Source organism: Lissotriton vulgaris, chromosome 8 (assembly GCF_964263255.1).
Source record: "Lissotriton vulgaris chromosome 8, aLisVul1.2, whole genome shotgun sequence".
Classification (NCBI taxonomy): Eukaryota; Metazoa; Chordata; class Amphibia; order Caudata; family Salamandridae; genus Lissotriton; species Lissotriton vulgaris.
In genome coordinates, this window is record NC_141696.1 from 623253158 (window position 1) to 623274993 (window position 21836).

The 21836-nt window shown below is 45.2% G+C and overlaps 1 protein-coding gene across 3 annotated transcripts in view; it reads right to left on the reverse strand.

Moving 5' to 3' along the window:
• ADGRG7 (adhesion G protein-coupled receptor G7) overlaps positions 1-21836 on the reverse strand; it is a 1328771-nt gene that overhangs the window by 493980 nt on the left and 812955 nt on the right. For all 3 annotated transcript variants that reach the window (XM_086934503.1, XM_086934505.1, XM_086934506.1), the window contains exon 10: positions 16068-16220. In XM_086934503.1, coding sequence (XP_086790629.1) covers positions 16068-16220 — 153 coding nt within the window. The remainder of the gene's footprint in view (positions 1-16067; positions 16221-21836) is intronic.

The following is a 21836-nucleotide window of genomic DNA, read 5'->3' on the forward strand; positions in this document are numbered from 1 at the left end:
CACATCCCTGGACTCATGCATTGGGACTCTTTCAGTGGAACTTTCTTTAATCTGAGCTGACTTCAACAAAATGTCCACCAGGGTATCAGAGGTGGAGGTTACTGCAACAACCCTAACAAACGACACAACCACACTTAAGAAACAAGTACATCAACTCACGGCGGTTAACAAGCTACTAGCTGCTAAGCTGGAAGACCAAGAAGAGCAGTTGAGAAGAAACAACATCCACCTCATAGGTATGTCGGAACGGACGAGTGGCCCAGCCCTTGATCTATTTGTCGAAGATCTCATTACAAATCATCTCCAACCACGGGTCTATCCAACGACTTTTCTGTCGAAAGGGCGCATCGGGTCACCGGAGGCAGGCCAAAACCGAGGGCCCCTCCACGCCCCATTTTGGCCCGTATTTTTAATTACCGAGACAGAGTCATGATGCTACAGGCTGCACACATTGCGCCTCCATTACGTCTCAACAACACTACAATCACCATTTTCCTGGATTATACTGCAGCAGTCACGAAGCAACGCCGTGGCTTCCTCGAAGTTAAAAAGACACTCAGTGACCGTGGAATTTAATACTCAATGCAGTTTCCCGCAAAATTAAGGGTGGAAGCCGAAGGTAAAGCATGGTTTTTTATGTCCCCAGAGGAAGCGAAGGAGTGGTTCGAGGGTTGGTGCAGGACCTCCCGATCGGAACGTTCAGGAGGAAGCAACACTCAACGCGGTGGAAATGACGTGAGAGAAGGACTGGAGTAGACAACTATAACAGCATATATCTTTTAGCACTGAGGAAAAGAGACAGAATGAGACACAGAGATGAAAACGACCTGGCCCTGACGGACTATTAGAATCTAGGGCCCTCGTGGTTGGTCCGGCTACAACTGGAACAAACCGCCAACACAATGAAGAAGAGTACTTATGAACAGATAAAGAGACACAAACAAACCATTGAGGGGACTCCATATCCTCCAGAAACTTAACTTCCATGATCTACCAGAGAGGGAGAAGATGCAGCTCTAAATGAAGACGTGAGAGAGGGTCTCAAGGACAACAGACAATCGCTCTCACCCCCAAGTTATGGCATCAGGGAAGGGCACTAAGCACTCTGCACAGTTGGGGTGGCGGGTAGCTCTAAGTCCGTCAAGCAGGGATGCAAGGAGGAGGGAGGGAGGGAAGGGATTCTTATTAAGGTATTGTGAGTTATTGGTTGTAACTTTCTTAAGGGCACTGACTAAAAACGTGTTCTCATGCGTTGGTCACCTGAAATACTGTAGATACGATTCCATTATTGCATGCGTTAAATATGACAGAAATGATAGCACAGGATCAACAAACGTCGCCAATATCCCCCTTGTCCCCAATTACTCCTCTGTCGCTGGTTACGTGGAATATCCATGGGTTAGGGGACAAGATTAAGAGAGGTCTAGTTCTACAGTATTTGAAACGATGTGCACAGACGGTGGTCTTACTGCAAGAAACACACTTAACGGGATCAGCCTGTAAGGCGCTGGACCGGTGAGGTTTAAAATGGTTGTGCACTCTGAGTTCTTCTCTGGATCACGGGGAGTGGATATTTTAGTAAGAAAGCAATTTCCTCTGATAATCAACCAAACGTGGACAGAGGACCAAGGCCGCTTCGTGGCTGTCGCATGCCAATGGGAGGGGAGGCCTTTCAATATAGTGTCAGTATATATCCCTCCAGCAATCCACGCAGTGGCCCTCCCAGTGCTCAGTGAATTTATACTCGCCCTTCCATAGGGGAAATGTTAATTTGGGGGTATTTTAATGCCACTGTTAATGGGACCCTGGATCGACATCCCCTGAAACTCAAACTGCTGGAATCTCCTGTCTTGAGTATTTCCTAGAAGCACTTGGTCTCACAGATGCCTGAAGATGTTGTTACCCCACAGCACAACAGTTCACTTTTCAATCAAGGGTGCATAATAGCCTATCAAGGATAGATTTTTTTTAACGTCAGGAGACAGCCTGCAGAATATAGTAGATATTGAGATCAGGCCCAGGGGAATTTCCGATCACTCCCTGATACTACTAACATACACGTACCAACACAAGGTCCGGTGGCGCATTTACCCCATATTCCCTGGTTATTTACATAATCCCAAAATCCTAAAAGACTTCACCACTGCAACACAACATTATTTTCAAGAAAATGTTTCATCGGTCCAATCCCATATCACCCTCTGGGAAGCCTATAAAAAGGTTATTCGTTGCCAAGCCATTGCATCCATTACAGGCCATAAACGCGAAAAGCAGAAAGAGTTAAACACCTTAGAATCAGAACTACGCAACGCTGAAGACCAACATACATAAAACCCGACGTCGGGATTGTCCCAGTCCCTGCGTCTTAAGCAACAAGAATACAGGGAATACCTAAAAGAGACGACTAGGTCCAGGTTGCAGGCTACGCAACATAAGATATATGAATGAATGAATGAATGAAAAGATTCTTATTATGCGCAAACTTTGCCCAATGGGCGTCAAGGCGCCTACATCAAAATATCAGCTCGTCACTACATGTAGCATTCAATCATTGGTAGGCCCTCCTGAAGAACCAAGTTTTAAGTTCCTTTTTGAACAGATCAATTGAGGGTGATGTTTTTATCTCAATTGGGATAGAGTTCCAAAGCTGCGGGGCAACAACTGAAAAGGCCCTGGCTCCCCATCTAGTAAGCCTAAAATGGGGCACGACAAGTTGGAAGAGTCCAGCAGACCGGAGACCTCTGGTTGGAACATAGCGAATGAGTAAAGAGCTAATCGCATTCGTTGATCCCTCTGCCAGAGCTCTATAGGCCAAACAGAGAATTTTGAAAGAAATTCTGTGCTGTACCGGCAGCCAATGAAGGTCTTTCCTGGCCTTGGTGGCAGATGATGACTTAGGAAGAGCCAAAACAAAGCGTGCCGCAGCATTCTGCACGATTTGCAGTCGGTGTATAAGGCTCTTATTGGCCTCCATGTACAGAGAGTTGCAATAATCTAACCTGGAGCCAACAAGAGCGACTGCAACTTGTTTGCGCGCCTGGGGGGATAGATAGCCACGGATTCTATTAAGAATCATAATCACACCCCAGCATGTGGCCACGGTCCTGTTGACTTGTAGGGACAGAGAGAGTGAGGTGTCGAATATCACACCAAGATTTCTGGCTGATTGGGATGGAGTGGGGCAGGTGCCAAGAGAAGAAGGCCACCACTCGCTCGACCAAACATCATGGTCTTTTCCAAAGACCAGTACCTCTGTCTTTTCGCCGTTAAGCTTGAGGGAATTGATAGTCATCCAGTCTGCCACATACTGCATGCATACCCTGAAGCTGGAGGCGGATGTCGTGACAGAGGAATGTGCCAGAGACACCATAATCTGGGTGTCATCGGCGTAGGACACCACCTCCATCCCCTGCGATTTTACTAGTCTAGCAAGGGGGGCCACGTAGATGTTAAACAGGGTCGGACTCAATGCCGACCCTTGTGGCACCCCACATTTCAAAGACTTGGCAGGGGAGAGTTAGTTCCCAAGCATTACTCTCTGCTCCCTTTCCAGAAGAAAATAATTCAATAGACTCAGGGCTGATCCCGTAACCCCTGCCTCCCTAAGCCGAGATGTTAAGATGGCGGGAGACAGGGTGTTGAATGCAGCCGTGAGATCCAGCAGGACCAGAACAGTGGTTTGGCCAGAGTCCACTTTGCGCCGGATGTTGTCGGCCACAAGGGTAAGAGCAGACTCTGTGCTGTGGTGTTTTCGGAATCCGTGTTGCGTATTGTCTAGATATTCCGACTCATCCAAAAAGGAGGACAGGTGGAGGTTGAGATGCGCCTCCAATATTTTTGCTGGAGCAGGGAGAAGGGAGATAGGCCTAAAGTTTTTAAGAAGGCCTGGGTCGAGAGACGGTTTTTTGAGGAGAGGCTTCACAATAGCCTTCTTCCATACCGTTGGAAAAGAGCCCTGGGCAATAGCTTTATTCATAGCCATGAGCATGGGAGGAAGAAGACTACTTCTACACTCTTTAAGCTTTTTAAGAGGTAGAGGATCCATGGGGGAAGCAGATTTGGTCCTGTCCAATAAAAGATTCAATCCCTCCAAAGAGAGAGGAGGAAACTCCATAAGTGACTTGGGAGAGTCTTTACATAATGAGTCAAGTTTGGATATGACAGGAAGAATATTCTGATCCAAAGAGTGGCAGTCTGCTTCCAAAGCGACATGGATATCAAGGATCTTCTTATGAAAAAAGTCAGAGATATTATTGCATAGTTCCTGTGAACTAACTACAGGATCTGGGAGTTGAAGGGAGCATAACGAATCCGCGATTTTAAACAGCTCCCTGGAAGATGTAAGAGAGCTGGTAAGATTGGAAAAGTACTCTTGCTTCTCCATTACCACTCTCTGTTTATACTCCCGCAATGCAGACTTGTGAGCCTCTCGATCTTTAGAGTCCCAAGATTTCCTCCAGCTTCTCTCGGTGCTCCTGCATCCCTGCCTCAGAAGTCTCAGCTGGTCAGAGAACCAAGGTGCAGTAGGCTTCTGCCGGGCTACATAGCGCAAAGAAGCGGGGGCAAGTTTATCCACAGCAATGGAAATAGAGTCCATCAGATCTGGTGCTGCCTCAACTGCGTTTTTTCGGGAAAGAGATTCAGTAGAGGAGACAAGAGAGGCAAGGGCCTCATTCGTGATGTTCCTAAAGTTTCTCCTGAGAGTAAGTGAAGAGGTAGCCTGGATGACAGGACAAGGGGCAGGAAGAGCAAATTCTAGCGGAACTGCGAAGTGGTCTGTCCAGACGAGCGGCAGGGGGGGGCCAGTAGAAAGTCTCAGGTCATTAGTAAATACCCCGTCAAGTATATGACCAGCCTTATGAGTGGGACTATTAACAAGTTGAAGAAAGTCACAGGCTCCAAGTGACTCAACCAAAGATAACGTATCTTTTGAGTTGGCCTCATCGAGATGAAAAGTAAGATCACCTAAAATGGTAAAGCAAGGCTTACCAAAGTGGGGATTAAGAATTCTCAATAGGTCCGAAGAAAAACCAGATCTAGGACCCGGATGCCTATAAATCAAAATCCCTGTAAAAGAGGCCGATGGGGCACATGTGATACAAAAATACAGAGCTTCAAATCAATCTTGAGGCATGGATAGTAATTTCGTTTTGCAGGGGAGAGAAGATTTTAAAGAATAGCAATTCCTCCTCCTCTGCGGAGCAGTCTATCCTGCCTATGCAAGGAATAGCCATCAGGAATGGCCATAAGCAAGTCATGGCCGGAGGTGTCAGAGGCCCAAGTCTCCGTAATAAACATCCAGTCAGGCTGTCGTTCATCCACAAAATCGTGAAAGGCCACGTTATGCTTAATGAGTGAACGCGCATTGATAAGAAAGCCAGATATTAGGGAAGCAGCTGGCCTTGTTTGAGGGGAAGATAGTTTAAAAGGATCAATAGATGAGGGATTAAAAGAAACAGAACATGTCCTACAATAGAGTGATTGCAGTATCCCTTCAGGCGTAAGACGATGAGAGCAAGGCTGGAGGCTAGGTTTAAGTGAGAGGATTTCAGATATGGAATATTGCCTACTTGCCTTAAAGAAAGGAAAAGAAGTACAAGCCGGGTCCAGCCCGACCTGCAGCCCGTCCTCATATGAATTTGGAGATTAGGTGGGTAACGCCAGAGGCGGCCCTCAGCCTGAAGCTGACCTCACGACAGAAGAATTACAAGTAGCTATCGGGTACGTGCAATCAGGGAAGGCGGTGGGACCTAACCGCATACCCATCGAACTTTACAAAAAGACAGCTGGCAAAATTTGCCCACATTTACTAAATATATATCTCAAAAGTTTGGAAGTAGGGGAACTTCCACTGGACCTACGAGTGGCCACCATAGTAACGATCCCAAAACCTGGAAAGCGTCCCGATGAATGCACCTCATATCGCCCAATATCGTTAATTAATGCCGAAGCTAAAATCCCTGCTAAACTTCTTGCGATAAGATTAACCCCACAATTTACGACCCTGATACACACAGATAGTCCGGATTTATGCCTGGCAGAAACATGGCTCTTAATCTGAGATGCTTACATGGAGTGATGGCCCCTATACCATACATTCAAGAACCTGCTGTTATTCTCTCTCTAGACGCCCACATGGCATTTGATATGGTGGAGTGACCCTTCCGTTTCGCGGTCCTTAAACATTTAGGCTTCGGCCCTAAATTCTGCGCATGGATACATCTGTTGTACTCAAAACCTTTGGCGCATGTCACAGCAAACGGTCACATATCAAAGGACTTCCGATTGAGACGTGGAACACGCCAGGGGTGCCCCCTATCCCCATTGTTGTTTGCCCTTGTGCTTGAGCCGCTGGCAGCATGGAATAGATGGTAACCGACGATCCGAGGACTCAAGTGGGCAGCAGGTTGGGAGGACTGCATCTCCTTGTATGCGGATGACGTGCTACTATATATGACATCCCTCAAACGATCCATTTTGGTGCTTCTAAATATTTGTGAACTTTATGGCCGGGTGTCTGGCTACACCATTAATTGGTCCAAATTGATCATATTTATAACTCATCATCCACCACCGCAACTCCCTAGAGATTGTAACCTACAGATCGCAGAGGTAGCCTTTAAATACTTAGGTATTTATGTGACACCTAGACCCGATGACTTCTTTAAAAAAAATCTTATTCCCCCCCCTGGAACGTCTTAAACGTGATACGACATACTGGCACACCTTACCATTGACACTGCTTGGAAAAGCAGCACTTTTTAAAATGATGGCACTCCCACGGTTTTTATAAGACTTAGAAAACACCCAGTTTCCTGTACCATGGAGCTACTTTAAAGCAATAGTGGCAGAGGTCTCCAGTTTACTATGGGGAAAGAAACCGGCACGCATTGCACAGGATAAGTTAGTCAGAGGCTGGTATGATGGAGGAATAGCTCTCCCAAACATACAACTATACTATTAGGCAGCACAGTTAAAAATAATCAATCAATGTATACATGGCCCGGAAACTGACCCTGCGTTTCAAGCGGACAGACACGGGTTAGGAGAAGAAGGCATTATGACGGCACAATATAACAAAAAACGATCCACCTCGATGGACCAACAGCACACACAGTCAAGTCAAGTCAAGTCAAGATTATTTTATGCAGTTAAATTAAAACCATCAAAGTGCATGATACAGAGAATAACAATTCAAAACACAATATGTTAATGCATTAACTTAATCAGATTATCACACCTTTAAAAAATTTCCAATAAACCATCATGTATTAGACACACCTACCCGACGCAGATATGTCCTCGGAGTTTAAATAAATATATAAAATAAAAGTTTGGCCTAATCTGGAGTCAACCGCTTACATGAAAATTTAAGAAACAAGATAATGACTAACAGGTACATGCATCAATATAGCATTTTGCGATTCCTTAATTGCGAAAAATAAGGAATCGCAATTAAGGAATTGCAAAATGCAATGCATCAAGAAATCGCTAAATAAATTGCAATTTCTTAATATTCCTTAATTGCGATTCACATTTTGCGAATCGCAATTAAGGAAAACCTTCCCATTGATTCCTATGGGCCAAGAGGCCCATAGGAATCAATGGGAAGGCATTAACATTTTGCGATTTTCATTTTGCGAATCGCAATTTGTTAATGCATTTCAAGGGTGCTGAGGGGGGTCCAAAGGACCCCCCCCTGCACCCTTGAAATGTTTTTGTAAGTGCAAGTTTCACACACACATGTCGAAAGGACATGTGTGTGTGTGTAACATGACACTTTCAAAATTGCATATTTCAGCATTTTTTAAAGATTTCGCAATTTAACACGAGGTTCAACCTCGTGTTAATTTGCTCCCCCTATTTGCGAATTCGCAATTTTTTAAACAGTCATGCATTGCATTTAAGGAATCGCAAAAATGCAATTCCTTAAATGCAATTGCATTTTCTGAAATCGCAAAAAATAGCGATTTCTTGTACTTCCGCATTGATGCATCCCAAATAGTGATTTTGGAATCGCAAACGGCCGAATTTTGCAAATCGCACCATTTGCGACTCCAAAGTCGCTTGATGCATGTGGCTGTAAGGGATTTCATTTGAAACAATGTCCACACTATGGTTCTGTGAGCCTATTCCTGCACCTAATGACTCCTATTATATAAATTGCACCCCAAAGCACACCACTAGAGAAGCCAACATTTGCAAGTATGCCAACGCTGGCCTGACTTGTTCAAAGTTGCGCCCTCTTAGGAGTGGAATAATAAATTTCCTATGTAGCGAAACATAAAAATCACGGAAAAATATCATATGGAGGGTGTTCTGTTCAGAGAAATTTTTCCAAGGACAGGGACTTAACGACCTTTCTTTAAAAAACCCTTTCGGGAAGGCTAGTAGCCAGGGAACCATATTATGCTTAAATCTAATTAAAGCAAATAGATGGTAAGGTTTGTTTATGTAAGATAAATACAGTTGCAACTGTCTACCTAGACTCAGCGTGACAAAACTTCTCACAGTAGGTTTTACTAGTTCCCTTTCCTCCCTTATCGACATAGATCTGTCCAAAAACTGCAGCTTCAGATCTCTAATGACCAACTTGCTGAGAGCTCTAGGGCTCACAAATAAGTCAGGACAACCAAAGAATTCCATCTGTGTCTTAATGTAACAGACCCATGGTATATCTAGCCCTTTGTCTAGGGAAATGCAATCTTGGATAATCAACTGATTTCAATTGGGGGTCGGTTGAACCCAAATTCTAAGCCAGCCCAGTAGAGGGGCAACCGTAATCTGGTCTGAAATAAAACTATCTCCTAGGTCCTCATGGATGTTAAAAACTGGGGTTGAGGCAGGGACCGACAGCAATCTGCGGAAAAAAGCTTTTTCAACCGCCTGGATTTCTCCAGTCTCTATATATCCCCATATATCACACCCATAGGTCACCATTGGGAGACACTTAGCATTGTAAATCTTCCTGAGAGCCGGGAGTGGTTTAGAGCCAATTCTTTTAGCAAACTCTAAAATATCCCACGATGCTCTAGCTAATGTGTTCTTTTTGTGTGTTTATTTAACAACAAGGGGTGGTGATGGACAGAGTTTCTGAATTAAGCAGAATACTCTCACCCAGTCAAGAGATCAGGGCTAGATCCAACACCGTTTTTTAGCTCACTGCACCATCCCAGCTCAACACCTGGCTATATGCAAATTAATCTGTTCCTGTCCCAGTGCTTGATGGGAACAGGGCAAACCAAACTACCAAGCCAATTCTTACACTGGGAAGGAAACAAGCCACCGGGGACCGGTTTCTGGTATTTCAGCCGTCGTCGGCCCGGCTTGCTTGAATCCTGATGGTGCAATGGGCAAGGGACTCACATCTGAGTATACCCTTCAACGCTTAGGGTGGACAAAATATTTAACAACAAGGGGTGGTGATGGACAGAGTTTCTGAATTAAGCAGAATACTCTCACCCAGTCAAGAGATCAGGGCTAGATCCAACACCGGTTTTTAGCTCACTGCACCATCCCAGCTCAGAACCTGGCTATATGCAAATTAGTATGTTCCTGTCCCAGTGCATGATGGGAACAGGGCAAACCAAACTACCAAGCCAATTCTTACACTGGGAAGGAAACAAGCCACCGGGGACCGGTTTCTGGCATTTCAGCCGTCATCGGCCCGGCTTGCTTGAATCCTGATGGTGCAATGAGCAAGGGACTCACATCTGAGTATACCCTTCCACGCTTAGGGTGGACAAAATATTTAACAACAAGGGGTGGTGATGGACAGAGTTTCTGAATTAAGCAGAATACTCTCACCCAGTCAAGAGATCAGGGCTAGATCCAACACCCTTTTTTAGCTCACTGCACCATCCCAGCTCAGAACCTGGCTATATGCAAATTAGTCTGTTCCTGTCCCAGTGCATGATGAGAACAGGGCAAACCAAACTACCAAGCCAATTCTTACACTGGGAAGGAAACAAGCCACCGGGGACCGGTTTCTGGCATTTCAGCCGTCGTCGGCCCGGCTTGCTTGAATCCTGATGGTGCAATGAGCAAGGGACTCACATCTGAGTATACCCTTCCACGCTTAGGGTGGACAAAATATTTAACAACAAGGGGTGGTGATGGACAGAGTTTCTGAATTAAGCAGAATACTCTCACCCAGTCAAGAGATCAGGGCTAGATCCAACAACGTTTTTTAGCTCACTGCACCATCCCAGCTCAGAAACTGGCTATATGCAAATTAGTCTTTTCCTGTCCCAGTGCATGATGGGAACAGGGCAAACCAAACTACCAAGCCAATTCTTACACTGGGAAGGAAACAAGCCACCGGGGACCGGTTTCTGGCATTTCAGCCGTCGTCGGCCCGGCTTGCTTGAACCCCCTTTTCTGAATCATTTTTGGCCACTATAGGTGTGGCAGGGTATACTCAGACATGAGTCCCTTGCTCACTGCACCATCAGGATTCAAGCAAGCCGGGCCGACGACGGCTGAAATGCCAGAAACCGGTCCCCGGAAGCTTGTCTCCTTTCTGGTGAAGAATTGGCTTGGTAGTTTGGTCTGCCCTGTTCCCCTGATGCACTGGGCCAGGGACAGACTAATTTGCATATAGCCAGGTTCTGAGCTGGGATGGTGCAGTGAGCTAAATAACGGTGATGGATCAAGCCCTGATCTTTGGACTGGGTAAGAGTGGTCTGCTTAATTCAGACACTCTGTTCATCACCACCCCCTTTTCTGAATCGTTTTTAGCCACTATAGGTGTGGCAGGGTATACTCAGACATGAGTCCCTTGCTCACTGCACCATCAGGATTCAAGCAAGCCGGGCCGATGACGGCTGAAATGCCGGAAACCGGTACCCGGAAGCTTGTCTCCTTTCTGGTGAAGAATTGGCTTGGTAGTTTGGTCTGCCCTGTTCCCATGATGCACTGGGCCAGGGACAGACTAATTTGCATATAGCCAGGTTCTGAGCTGGGATGGTGCAGTGAGCTAAATAACTGTGATGGATCAAGCCCTGATCTTTGGACTGGGTAAGAGTGGTCTGCTTAATTCAGACACTCTGTTCATCACCACCCCCTTTTCTGAATCGTTTTTGGCCACTATAGGTGTTGCAGGGTATACTCAGACATGAGTCCCTTGCTCACTGCACCATCAGGATTCAAGCAAGCCGGGCCGACGACGGCTGAAATGCCAGAAACCGGTCACCGGAAGCTTGTCTCCTTTCTGGTGAAGAATTGGCTTGGTAGTTTGGTCTGCCCTGTTCCCATGATGCACTGGGCCAGGGACAGACTAATTTGCATATAGCCAGGTTCTGAGCTGGGATGGTGCAGTGAGCTAAATAATGGTGATGGATCAAGCCCTGATCTTTGGACTGGGTAAGAGTGGTCTGCTTAATTCAGACACTCTGTTCATCACCACCCCCTTTTCTGAATCGTTCTTTTTGTGTGAGCACTGCGTAAGCCACGAACGCCTGTCATCAAAAAGAACACCTAGGTATGGGAAATCGGGGACTTTAATTAATTCCATGTTCTTACAGTAGAATCTGGCCTTCCTTGCTCTACCTGAACCGATGGACATAGAATGTGACTTTTTAAAATTCGTAATCAGATCCAGAGAGTCCATAAAATCAATAAAACAATCTAAAGAGATTGCAGCCCTCTCGAGGACCTTGCCACCAAGACCGCATCATCAGCATAGAGCAATGCAGGATCATTTTAGTACCGACTTTTGGGATCTCTTTGCAACAGGAAGTCAGGGTGTCCCCTAGTTTATTAATGTATAGTGTAAACAGCAGGGGTGCTAAAATGCATCCCTGTCGAACCCCTCTTTTGACAGCCCAGGAATCAGTTAGGCTGCCATCCTCATTATAGCGCACTGCGGCTGTAATATTTTCATGAATAGCTGCCAAGAAGGAAATCAAATCCACATCTAAACCAATACTACGAAAGGTCGCCCAAAGCTTTGATCTGTTAACAAGGTCGAAAGCTGAGGTAGGTCCATAAAGGCCAGATGGAGATCCCCATGCTTTGCGACTTCCCAATCACTAGATGAAGATTAAGACATTGACCCAATACATAAAAAATGGGTCAATGTCTAAATCCATATTGGAGATCAGACATGATACTGTTTTGATCTAGCCAGTCTGTTAGGCGAGCAAGGAAACTTTCCCCATAATTTTGGCAGCAGAGTCCAAGAGTGAGATTGCCCTATAAAAGGTTGGAACATCTCTGGCTCCCTTTTTAAAAATCGGAATAATGACCGCTTTGACCCAAGACGAGGGAAAGCCAAGCTGACTGGCAGCATTAAAAACATGAGTTAAAACTTTAGCCATTAGAATAGGATCTGATCTGTAAAGGTCAGCCGGTACACCATCGGGGCCCGGGGCTTACCCCCTTGATGTTGACTTAATTGCCTCAGCGACTTCATCCAAAGTAAAGGACAGGGGGTTCGGGACACAACCACTATCAACTGGACATACAGAGGATCCATGACTCACATCACTGTATATGCCCCAGAAATGTTGGACCCACCTCTCAGGGGAAACGAGACAGTCTTTGACGGAATTAGAAAATTCATCAAATGTAGGACTATTCACCACACTACAAAACCTAGTGCTGTTTGACAGAACACTTGATTGACTTAGCTCGTCCCATGCCATCTCTCTTAACTGCTTCTTCCTACTTTCAACTGCGACTTTATATGCCCTTCTAGCATGCTTGACCCTGTCAACGGCCCTAGGTTTCCCATTAAGCTCCTCCATGAGTGCTCTATGGGCACTCATGCAGGTTTCATCAAACCATTTTTTATGTCTAGGGCGCCTTGTTTTGCAGGGTACCGTCAAGGTAACCGCTACTTGCCTTGTGATTCGGTCAAACGCACCTACGACTAGTAATGGATTGGGGTCATGGTCCATACAGATACAAAGACTCCTCTGCACAGTCACTAATTAAATTTTCGATAAAACTGTCAGGAGTGATTACTTCCCATCTTAACCTACGTCCTTGATCTTTTGGAGCAATGTTAATATTAGTTATATGAGCCATGGGTTTGACTTTCTCGGTGACAGAAATGTTAATATCCAGTGTCAGTGGGTTATGGTCACTTAGGCAATCATGTGTTACGCCAAATGTGCCTAATAAGTCCATCAGTGAGCCCGAGACTAGAATATAGTCAATAATGCTTTGGTGGCCTTGGCCAATATATGTGGGTATGGGAGTTGACAAATCTGAATGCATTGGGCAGATCAAATTATGGGTCGATAAAAAACTCTCTAGAAAGGTCCCAGAGGCAGTATGTTCAAAGTGCGTTAACCCCTGCGAATCGTACTCCTTGTCTAATTTTGTTAGACAGTTGATAGGACAAATATGAATATTAAAATCTCCCAGGACTAATATGTGGTAGTACATGTCAATCTTGACCTCATAGACAGCCAGAAATGCAGTGAGGGATCTTAAGTGCTCTAGGTCATCACCTCTCATAAAAGAATTATAAAAGTTAACCACTAAAAAACTCGGTAAATTCTTCCCTGTTAATTCAGCTGCCAAGATATTGGGCGAGCATGCGTATATTCGCTTTGCTTTGTATGATAATTTAAGATTGATTAACAGCAAAAGCCCCCCACTGGCTCTCCCCATGCTGGACACAGTCAATATATGGTACATGGCACATACCAAGTTGGGCTGGCAGGGGGTTATCACCCAACTCACTTCACTCTGGGACACACAATGGCTTGGGCGACTCAGAAACACTAAGGGTTCCATAAATGGGAGGCAATAGGCATCTCTACGGTGGATGACTTATGGATCTAGGGCAAGATGGCCACATTTGAGCACCTGAAGAAACAATACAAACGGGCACCCTCTGAAATATTCAGATACATGCAGGTCAGACATGCACTACAGGCAGTTATACTACCCGACACTGCAGTCCCGGAGGCTTCTCCCCTAGAGGATAGGTTATTGACTGATTATATGCACCAAAAGGCCACCTCCCTCACCTACCGTAAACTAGTTAACAACTTACCTGACCCAACAGAAGCACTAACACAAAAATGGTCCTTGGATGTGGGGGATCTCGACGATACAGATTGGCAAACTGCATTGTCATCCCCACACGAAGTAGCAATATCTTCAAGATTAAGATTAGTGCAACTCAAGATACTACATCACACGTACTACACCAGATTAACCCTCAACAAAATCCGTTCTGCCTGAGGGAATGTCGGGAGGAAGGCACGTTCTACCACACAATATGGCAATGTCCAAAGATTGTACCATACTGGGTAGCAGTACTGAGAAGTATATCACAAGCAGATGAATGGGTGGACTAGCGGGGGTAAGGTTGCTTGTCCAGCTTGTCTGGATATTCCAGAAACCATTGGCCACCTCCTGTTTGAGTGCCCAGTGTACACGGTGCCTCCTCGGAAGTGGCTACGCCCGATGTGTAGGCTACTGGGCACTAGTAGTGGACTAGTTGCAATTAGGATCATTCGTACCTGCCCATACATGACTGTGTATATAGCGGTGGCGAAATTTTTAGGCTGGGCATGGTCAATTAGAGGCCGATTGCTGAAAGAATAATCAGAATTATGTAGGCTATGTATCTTTGCTAAACCATCGTGCAATAGTATCGTCCATACCTGTATTGGTAATGAATTGATTGTATTTTATGTATTTTATTAATTTTATGATCTGGAAATTTTAACTTAGTTTTATTCATTTTATGCATGTATTTTTATATGTGGAATATGCTTTTATGACAATCGTCGAATAAAGCTTGCTTCCCTTGACTTGACACAAGCAGAGGAAGTATCAGTGGTACCAGAACCCAAAAGATGCTTATTAAACATATGGGAACCCAATGATCTTACCAGTCCAGCACAGGATTGGGCAACACTGGGGATAGTGTTCGCCAAGGGTAATATAGTCAGATTGTGGGGTTCAAGAAATTCACCAACGCTCAAGGACTGGTGCAAAGACGTGGATGGAGCCATGGTGGCAGAGAAAGCGACATATGTTAGTCAAGGATGCCCCCAAAAATGGGGGAAAGTCTGGGGATCATGGAATAAATTTAGGGGATATATCTGTGATCCACCCAGGTTACCAACAGATGAGATTTCAGACTGAGAGGGATGGGGGATGGAACAGTAAATATGGATTATCAGTTAAGATATTTCTTGTACTATATGTAATGATGATATGCAAAATGTCAATGGAATTTGTACCAACCAACAGCAATAAGTTTTTAATTTGTGTGACTTTATTATGCCCTGAACTAATAAAAAGTAGCTCACCCATTAAATTTCAAGGCAACAAATTGGTTCCCATAATCTACTAATGTAAGTGAAAAGAGATGAGTAAATTGATCGAGCACAGTTAAACAACGTCTCTTTGGAAGCAACTAAGGCGGTTGTCACACTGGTAATTATTAATAGGCATGTTCGCCTGTGTGTATGAATGGGACCTTTGAAATGGTTTCTGGAGAAACTATTCAGTCAGACCAGACGTGACGTGGTTTAGAATTAAAATCTTCTGAAAAAAACAAATAAGAGATCTCTGGAGCAGGAAGACAGCTAACGAGGTAGATGTATGTGGAAAATCAATTCTATAATTAAACGACACACTTTGTTAAAACAAAGGCAGGGGGATCCGATCTTTATGATTTGAAGAAAATGAGTTTTCAATGTATAGCGAATTGTTTTTCCTTAGTTAAAGTGAGTAAAACAAGTGGTAAGGCTACATCAGGCTAATCACAACTATCAACACTTCACATCAGTGGTTACTATAATACATGTGATGGGTGTAATGACAAACAGAAAGAGGTTGAGTTTCCCTTACTTAGGTACAACACATTTGGTGTCTCTCAACCTCTAACTGAAGTACAGCCTTGTGGCATGCAGGCATAAAAACGACAACAAACCTGGTCATGGTCATTCATTTTCTTGTCATGACTGGATGGGCAAGGACAAAGAGGTAATTTAGTTTGCAGTGCTAAATGTCTTGACTAGAAGAGAGTGGTTTGCTGGTGCAGTGTAAAATAACATAAATTAATATATCATATTCAAGAGGGGATAGCCTACCATTAGTACTGCAAAATTTGTTGTATGATTGCAAATACATCTCAAAAATCCGTCATCAACAGAAACCTTTTCACATCCTCTTGTGTCCCAGTCTCCTTGGCTATAATTCCAAAATACACATGCAAAATCATGCAGGGAGAAACGTGAATTGTCCTGGAAAACATAAAGAGATTATTAGAAGTTACTGAGGTATATTCTTAAACATTAATATATATTTTAGCTGGCCTTACATAAAACATATGACACAAACATGGAGATAGTATATGAGTGGAAAATCTACAACATGGCCTTTTCCTTCAGACTGCACAAGAGAGATGAGAGATTTTTGTGAAAGAAAGAGAAGCTCACTTGGCGTATTAATTCTCCGGAAATGCCTATTGTTAACTGCACAAAAGGTTGTATTGAGTTGTTTTTAGATGGGTTAATTCACTTTCCATTTAGCTAATTAATTGTGCCGAGACAGCAGAAATACTATCCTACTTGGGATATGTGTTAGGAGTGCTACTTAACCACTTGTAGTATGCACTCTCATATTAGTTAGTGTTATTGATGAAATTAGATGGTAGAAGAAATGTGAACTAATTAATGTACCTTTGTGATATTAACATGATTCAATGTGAGTTTAATAAATGTTTTATAGAATTTTACCGGCACATGAATCAACCCAAAAAAAACCTTGCAAAAATTGTGAATCACATAAAAAGGCCATTTGCGAACGCAATCCAACCCTTTCCAATGCAGGAACCCATATCGCGAAAAACAACCTCTTCCGCAAAAATAATGCGGATCCTAATTAGCGATTACCTCACCCGCGCTCGCAAATAGCGATTAAAGAATTGCAATCCAATGCATGTTAAATCGCAAATAGCGATTCGCATGAAAATCGCATTTTTGCAAGTGCAGAATAAGGGGATTCACAATCAGGTGGTAAAGAAAAAACACACAGGTGCAACCACTCAGAACCCTATTTACACAGACTCAGAAGGCCCCTGAAGCCTTCCACAATGGCAGCACTCTACTTGATGCCAAGGAGGATGAGGATCCATGCAGCAGCCCAGCGCAGAAGGAGAATACAGGAGCAGATTTTCCGAGTGTGCATCACATTGCTGGGACAAACAGAAGAAGAAATCTACGATAAGTACAGACTGAACTTATATATCAACAACCTTCAAACCCTTCAATCATACCCTATACACCATCTTTATGTTCCTTTACCTTCTATCTTGTTGCCAACCTGGCCTAACATCAACACCTAATAGCAGAATTGGAACCCCTAATGCAACGCCAGACCCGTAGGACCCATGCTATCCCCACACATGTACATGTCCTATGTTGCCTGAACCTACTTGCTTCAAGCAGTTTCCAGGGGGTAGTAGCTGTAGCTGGAGGGGTATCACAAAGCTCCCTCTCACGTTTCTTCAAAACCTTCCTTGACGCCATGATGATAAGAATGTCAATGTCAATGTCAGACGTTCTTGTATAGCGCAGCTTATCACCGTGAGGTCTCAAGGCGCATCCACACCCACATCATCTTCCCCACAACCCAACAGGATTTGAACAAGACAAAACTGGACTTCTACCAGGTAGCACAGTTCCCTCATGTGATCGGCTGCATAGATTGTACGCATACCCCTATCGGTCCCCCAGCAGTGATTGAATACATCTTCAGGAACAGGAAATCCTATCACTCAATCAATGTGCAAGTAGTGTGCAATGCAAAACATATCATAACTGACATTGTGGGGCAATTCTCTGGAAGCACCCATGACTCGTATATATATTCCATCACAGTGGGATCCACGTGTGTCTGCTCAGGTGTGAATTTGGCGAAGGACATCTACTTGGTACACACATATACTTATTCCCTAAATAAATCTAACAAATGTCAATGCATAACTGTGGCTAACCCTTTGCTTTCCACCCTGTAGGTGACATCGCATTCACCGTGCGTAACTACATATTTTCGCCATACCTAAACTCAGCCACACCACATGAGCAGAGGTACAATGCAGCACAAATCAGCACACGGAATGTGATTGAATGCATGTTTGGACTACTGAAAAGCTGCTTTCGCATTCTACACAAAACTGGTGGAGCGTTGCAGTACCGTCCACAGACCTGCTGACGGATCGTGGCTGTATGTGCCATGTTGCACAACAGCCACCAGAAGAGGTATACACATCGATGTGCCCGACAGTGAGTCTGAGGGGGACAACCAAACACCTGCACAACTCCGACAAGCGTATGGGGCAAGCTCAGCAGAAGGGCAATGGAGATGTGCAGACATCACACAACATTATTTCTGAGATAGGTAATAATGAGACCTGACACCTAAATGTCGAACAGAAAAGTATTTATAAGCCCATGTAGTAATGTGTAGCCACACAGAGATTATTGCTATACAGAACCGTGATTGAATAGTAGAATAACGGAAAATGAACAGTTCCAAGCCCTGGATATCAATCTCACAAAATAGTTTTGACCATGGTTACCCCACCATGGCCAAACAAAGGAGGACATGTCAGGCTAGCGCTTCCTGCCAAACGCCTTTCTCCTGCATCGGCTACTTCACCCTGATGTGCAACTGAAGGTGTCATGCTGCGTGAATTGCACCTCCTGGCAGTGGTCACTGGCACCAACAGGCTGCAAGACTGGATGCCTCCTCACTCCCCTTCTCCCCTTTTAAGTTTGTGCCACAAACAGTACCGGTCTGGATGTGTTCCACGGCAGTGGTCACTTCCCCACAAAAATGGCCCACATCAAGTTGCATGGCCATGGAGCACCGTGCCAGCAGCGCAGTGGTGTTGCAGAGCTTGTTGTTGGATCTGGTGTAGGCGGCCATTTATTTATTTATGGAATTTTTTATGCGCAACTAATACCCTAGGGTGTCTAGGCGCAGTGAGATACTCTGGGATGCACAAAATTCAGGGCGTGAACTTATTGGTTGAATAGCCATGTCTTCAAGGCCTTGCGAAAGGCAATGAGGGTTGGTGCTGTTTTAATGTGCAAGGGGAGTGTGTTCCACAGTCTGGGGGTTGCTACCAGGAAACGTCTGTCTCCCCATGTGGCCGTTCTTGTGCGGGGGACATGCAATAGACAGCTTGCCGCTGATCTTAGATCCTTTCCAGGTATGTACACCTGAAAAGCTTCCTTTAGGAACTTCGGTCCAGTCTGATGGATGGCCTTATAGGCGATACAGAGAGCCTTAAATTTGATTCTGCTCTCCAACCTTAGCCAGTGTAGATGGCGTATGGCTACTGAAGTGGAGTGTCGCCCGGGGATATTAAGTAGGATCCGTGCTGCCATATTTTGCACAGACTGTAGTTTATTCAGAATGTATTTGTGTGTACCAAGGAAGAGGGCGTTTCCATAATCCAGCTTCGAAAACACTAAGGTGGTGATGAGTGTTTTCCCTGCCGAGGCAGGCAGGTATGGCATGAGTTTTTTTATTTTCTTCAGCACGAAGAATGCAGCAGAGACCACCTTATTTACATGGTAACCAAATGATAACTTGTTATCGAAGATAACTCCCAAATTCCTAACCTTAACAGCAGGAACCGGGGGGGAGCCCATCTGACTGGGCCACCATGTTGAGGACCATTTGGGGGAGATCTTACCGAAGGTCATAACTTCGGTTTTCTCTGCATTAAGTTTCAGGCAGTTACTGTGCATCCATGATTGTACATCCAGTAGCCCCTCCTGAAACTTCGCTGCTACCACTGGACCGTTCTTGTGTACTGCCAACACAAGTTGGGTGTCATCCGCGTAGGTAGTCAATCGCATCCCATGAGATTTAATGACCCTCGCCAAGTCCGCAACGTAGATATTAAAAAGCGTGGGACTTAGCGAGGATCCTTGAGGGACCCCACAGAGCAATTCACAAGTGGGCGAGTAGTAGTTGCCCAATTTGACTGCCTGTTTACGATTGACTAGGAAAGAGGCTATAAGATCTTTAGCCAGATGACTAATTCCAAGGGCTGCGACACGGTCGACCAAGATGACGTGGTCGACCGTGTCAAAGGCAGCTGACAGGTCCAACAAGATAAGCACTGCCGCGCCTCCCGAATCCATGATCTCTCGAATTTCATCCGAGGCTTTTACCAATGCTGTCTCAGTTCCGTGTTCCTTCCTGAACCCGAACTGAGTATCATCTAGGAACTTATGTTGTTCAATAAACTCGGAGAGCTGTTTATTCATTATTGCCTCTACTATTTTGGCAGGGAAGGGAAGGCAGGCAATAGGCCTGTAGTTGGAGGTGATGGTAGGGTCTAAGGAAGGCTTCTTGATCAAAGGTTTAACAATAGCCTTCTTCCAGGTCTGTGGATAGACACCGGTTTTGAAGATGGAATTGCATATGTTGGTCAGCGGCTGGGTAACAACATTGTGTAGTTGGTTCATTATGGCCGGAGGGCATGGGTCCAATGCGAAACATGTCCTGGTGATGCCTTCTCCTCTTTGTGCTTTGGCAAAGCAAGCATCGCCCTGGTGAGCTCCTGCAGGCTTGAGTTGGTCTGCCTATTCCCCTCCACGAACAATGTGGTTAGTTCACACACACTGTCTGTCATGAGGCTGATTTCTGTGTCAATTTCGAAATTTATAGCTGGATTGTACCCATGTGTCTTGCTTGCAGGTGCTGCACACGCAACATCTGGGACTCGACACCCCCAAATACATTTGGAGCCAGGTCTTCCTGAGCAGCAATGCCGGCCCTTGAACTGCGCCTCTGTCCTTGTTGGACTTGTGCCTGTGGTGTAGGTGTTGTGTTGAACGAGGCTGGCTGGTCGCTGGAGTGGGTGCAGCCAGCTCTGACTCCATGGGCTGCAGTGAAGGGCCTTGAGCCCTGCGTTTGGTGGCTGTGGGGGGTGTGCTTGCTGTGGCAACAGGAATCGCCACATCAGTCTCATCGGGAGTCTCAGGGATGTGTAGGAACTCACTGTCCTCCGAGTCTACCTCAGCTGCATCTGTGATGTGAAACAGTGCAATGTTATTTTGTGTTAATCTGTATGTAGTGTTACATTAAGCATACTTGGCTCACATTAAATCACTGACTGCAATCACTGACTGCCATGGAGTGTTGCTGTGTTTTACTTGCCATTGTTGTGTTGGAATACCCACTTGTCTGACATGCCTACAACTCCCAGAATGCATTGGGTGTATGAGGGGAAACGTGGACTAGAGTCTGACCCATACACTGGAGTTGGCATGGGGGTATGTGCACAATTCGACAGTACTTAGGGGTGTTTGGTTGCATGCATCTTACCTTGTGTGGTACTAGCCGAGCCGGATGTGTCCAGCTGGGTCAAGCTCACCACTGCCTCAGGATGAAATGTCACCTCCACCAGGTCCTCCAGGGCAGTGTTTTTAGGTTCTGTAGATGGGCCCCCTCCTGTTCTCCTTGCCTCCTTCAGCCTTTCTGCGATACGCTCCTTGGCACGGCTACGCAGGTCGTACCACTTATTTTTTAGGTCATCTATGCTGCGGTGTGACACACCCACAGCATTTACCTTGCTCTTTATGCACAGCCATATCCTGCGTTTCTGCCTCTGGTACTTTGAGTGAAAGTTTTCCAAAGAGCTCGTCATGGCTCTTGGACACCTCCTCAATGAGGTTTTCAAGTTCTCTTTTACTAAATGTCAGTTTCCTCTATCTGGGCGTGGCACTCTACCCTGACGTTGGCTTCTCCATTCTGGTGCACACGAAGTAACAGCAAGCAGGCTTGGGTGATGTTCAGCTCAGCTCCGGCACACTGCTTCCTCCTCTCAATGTCTC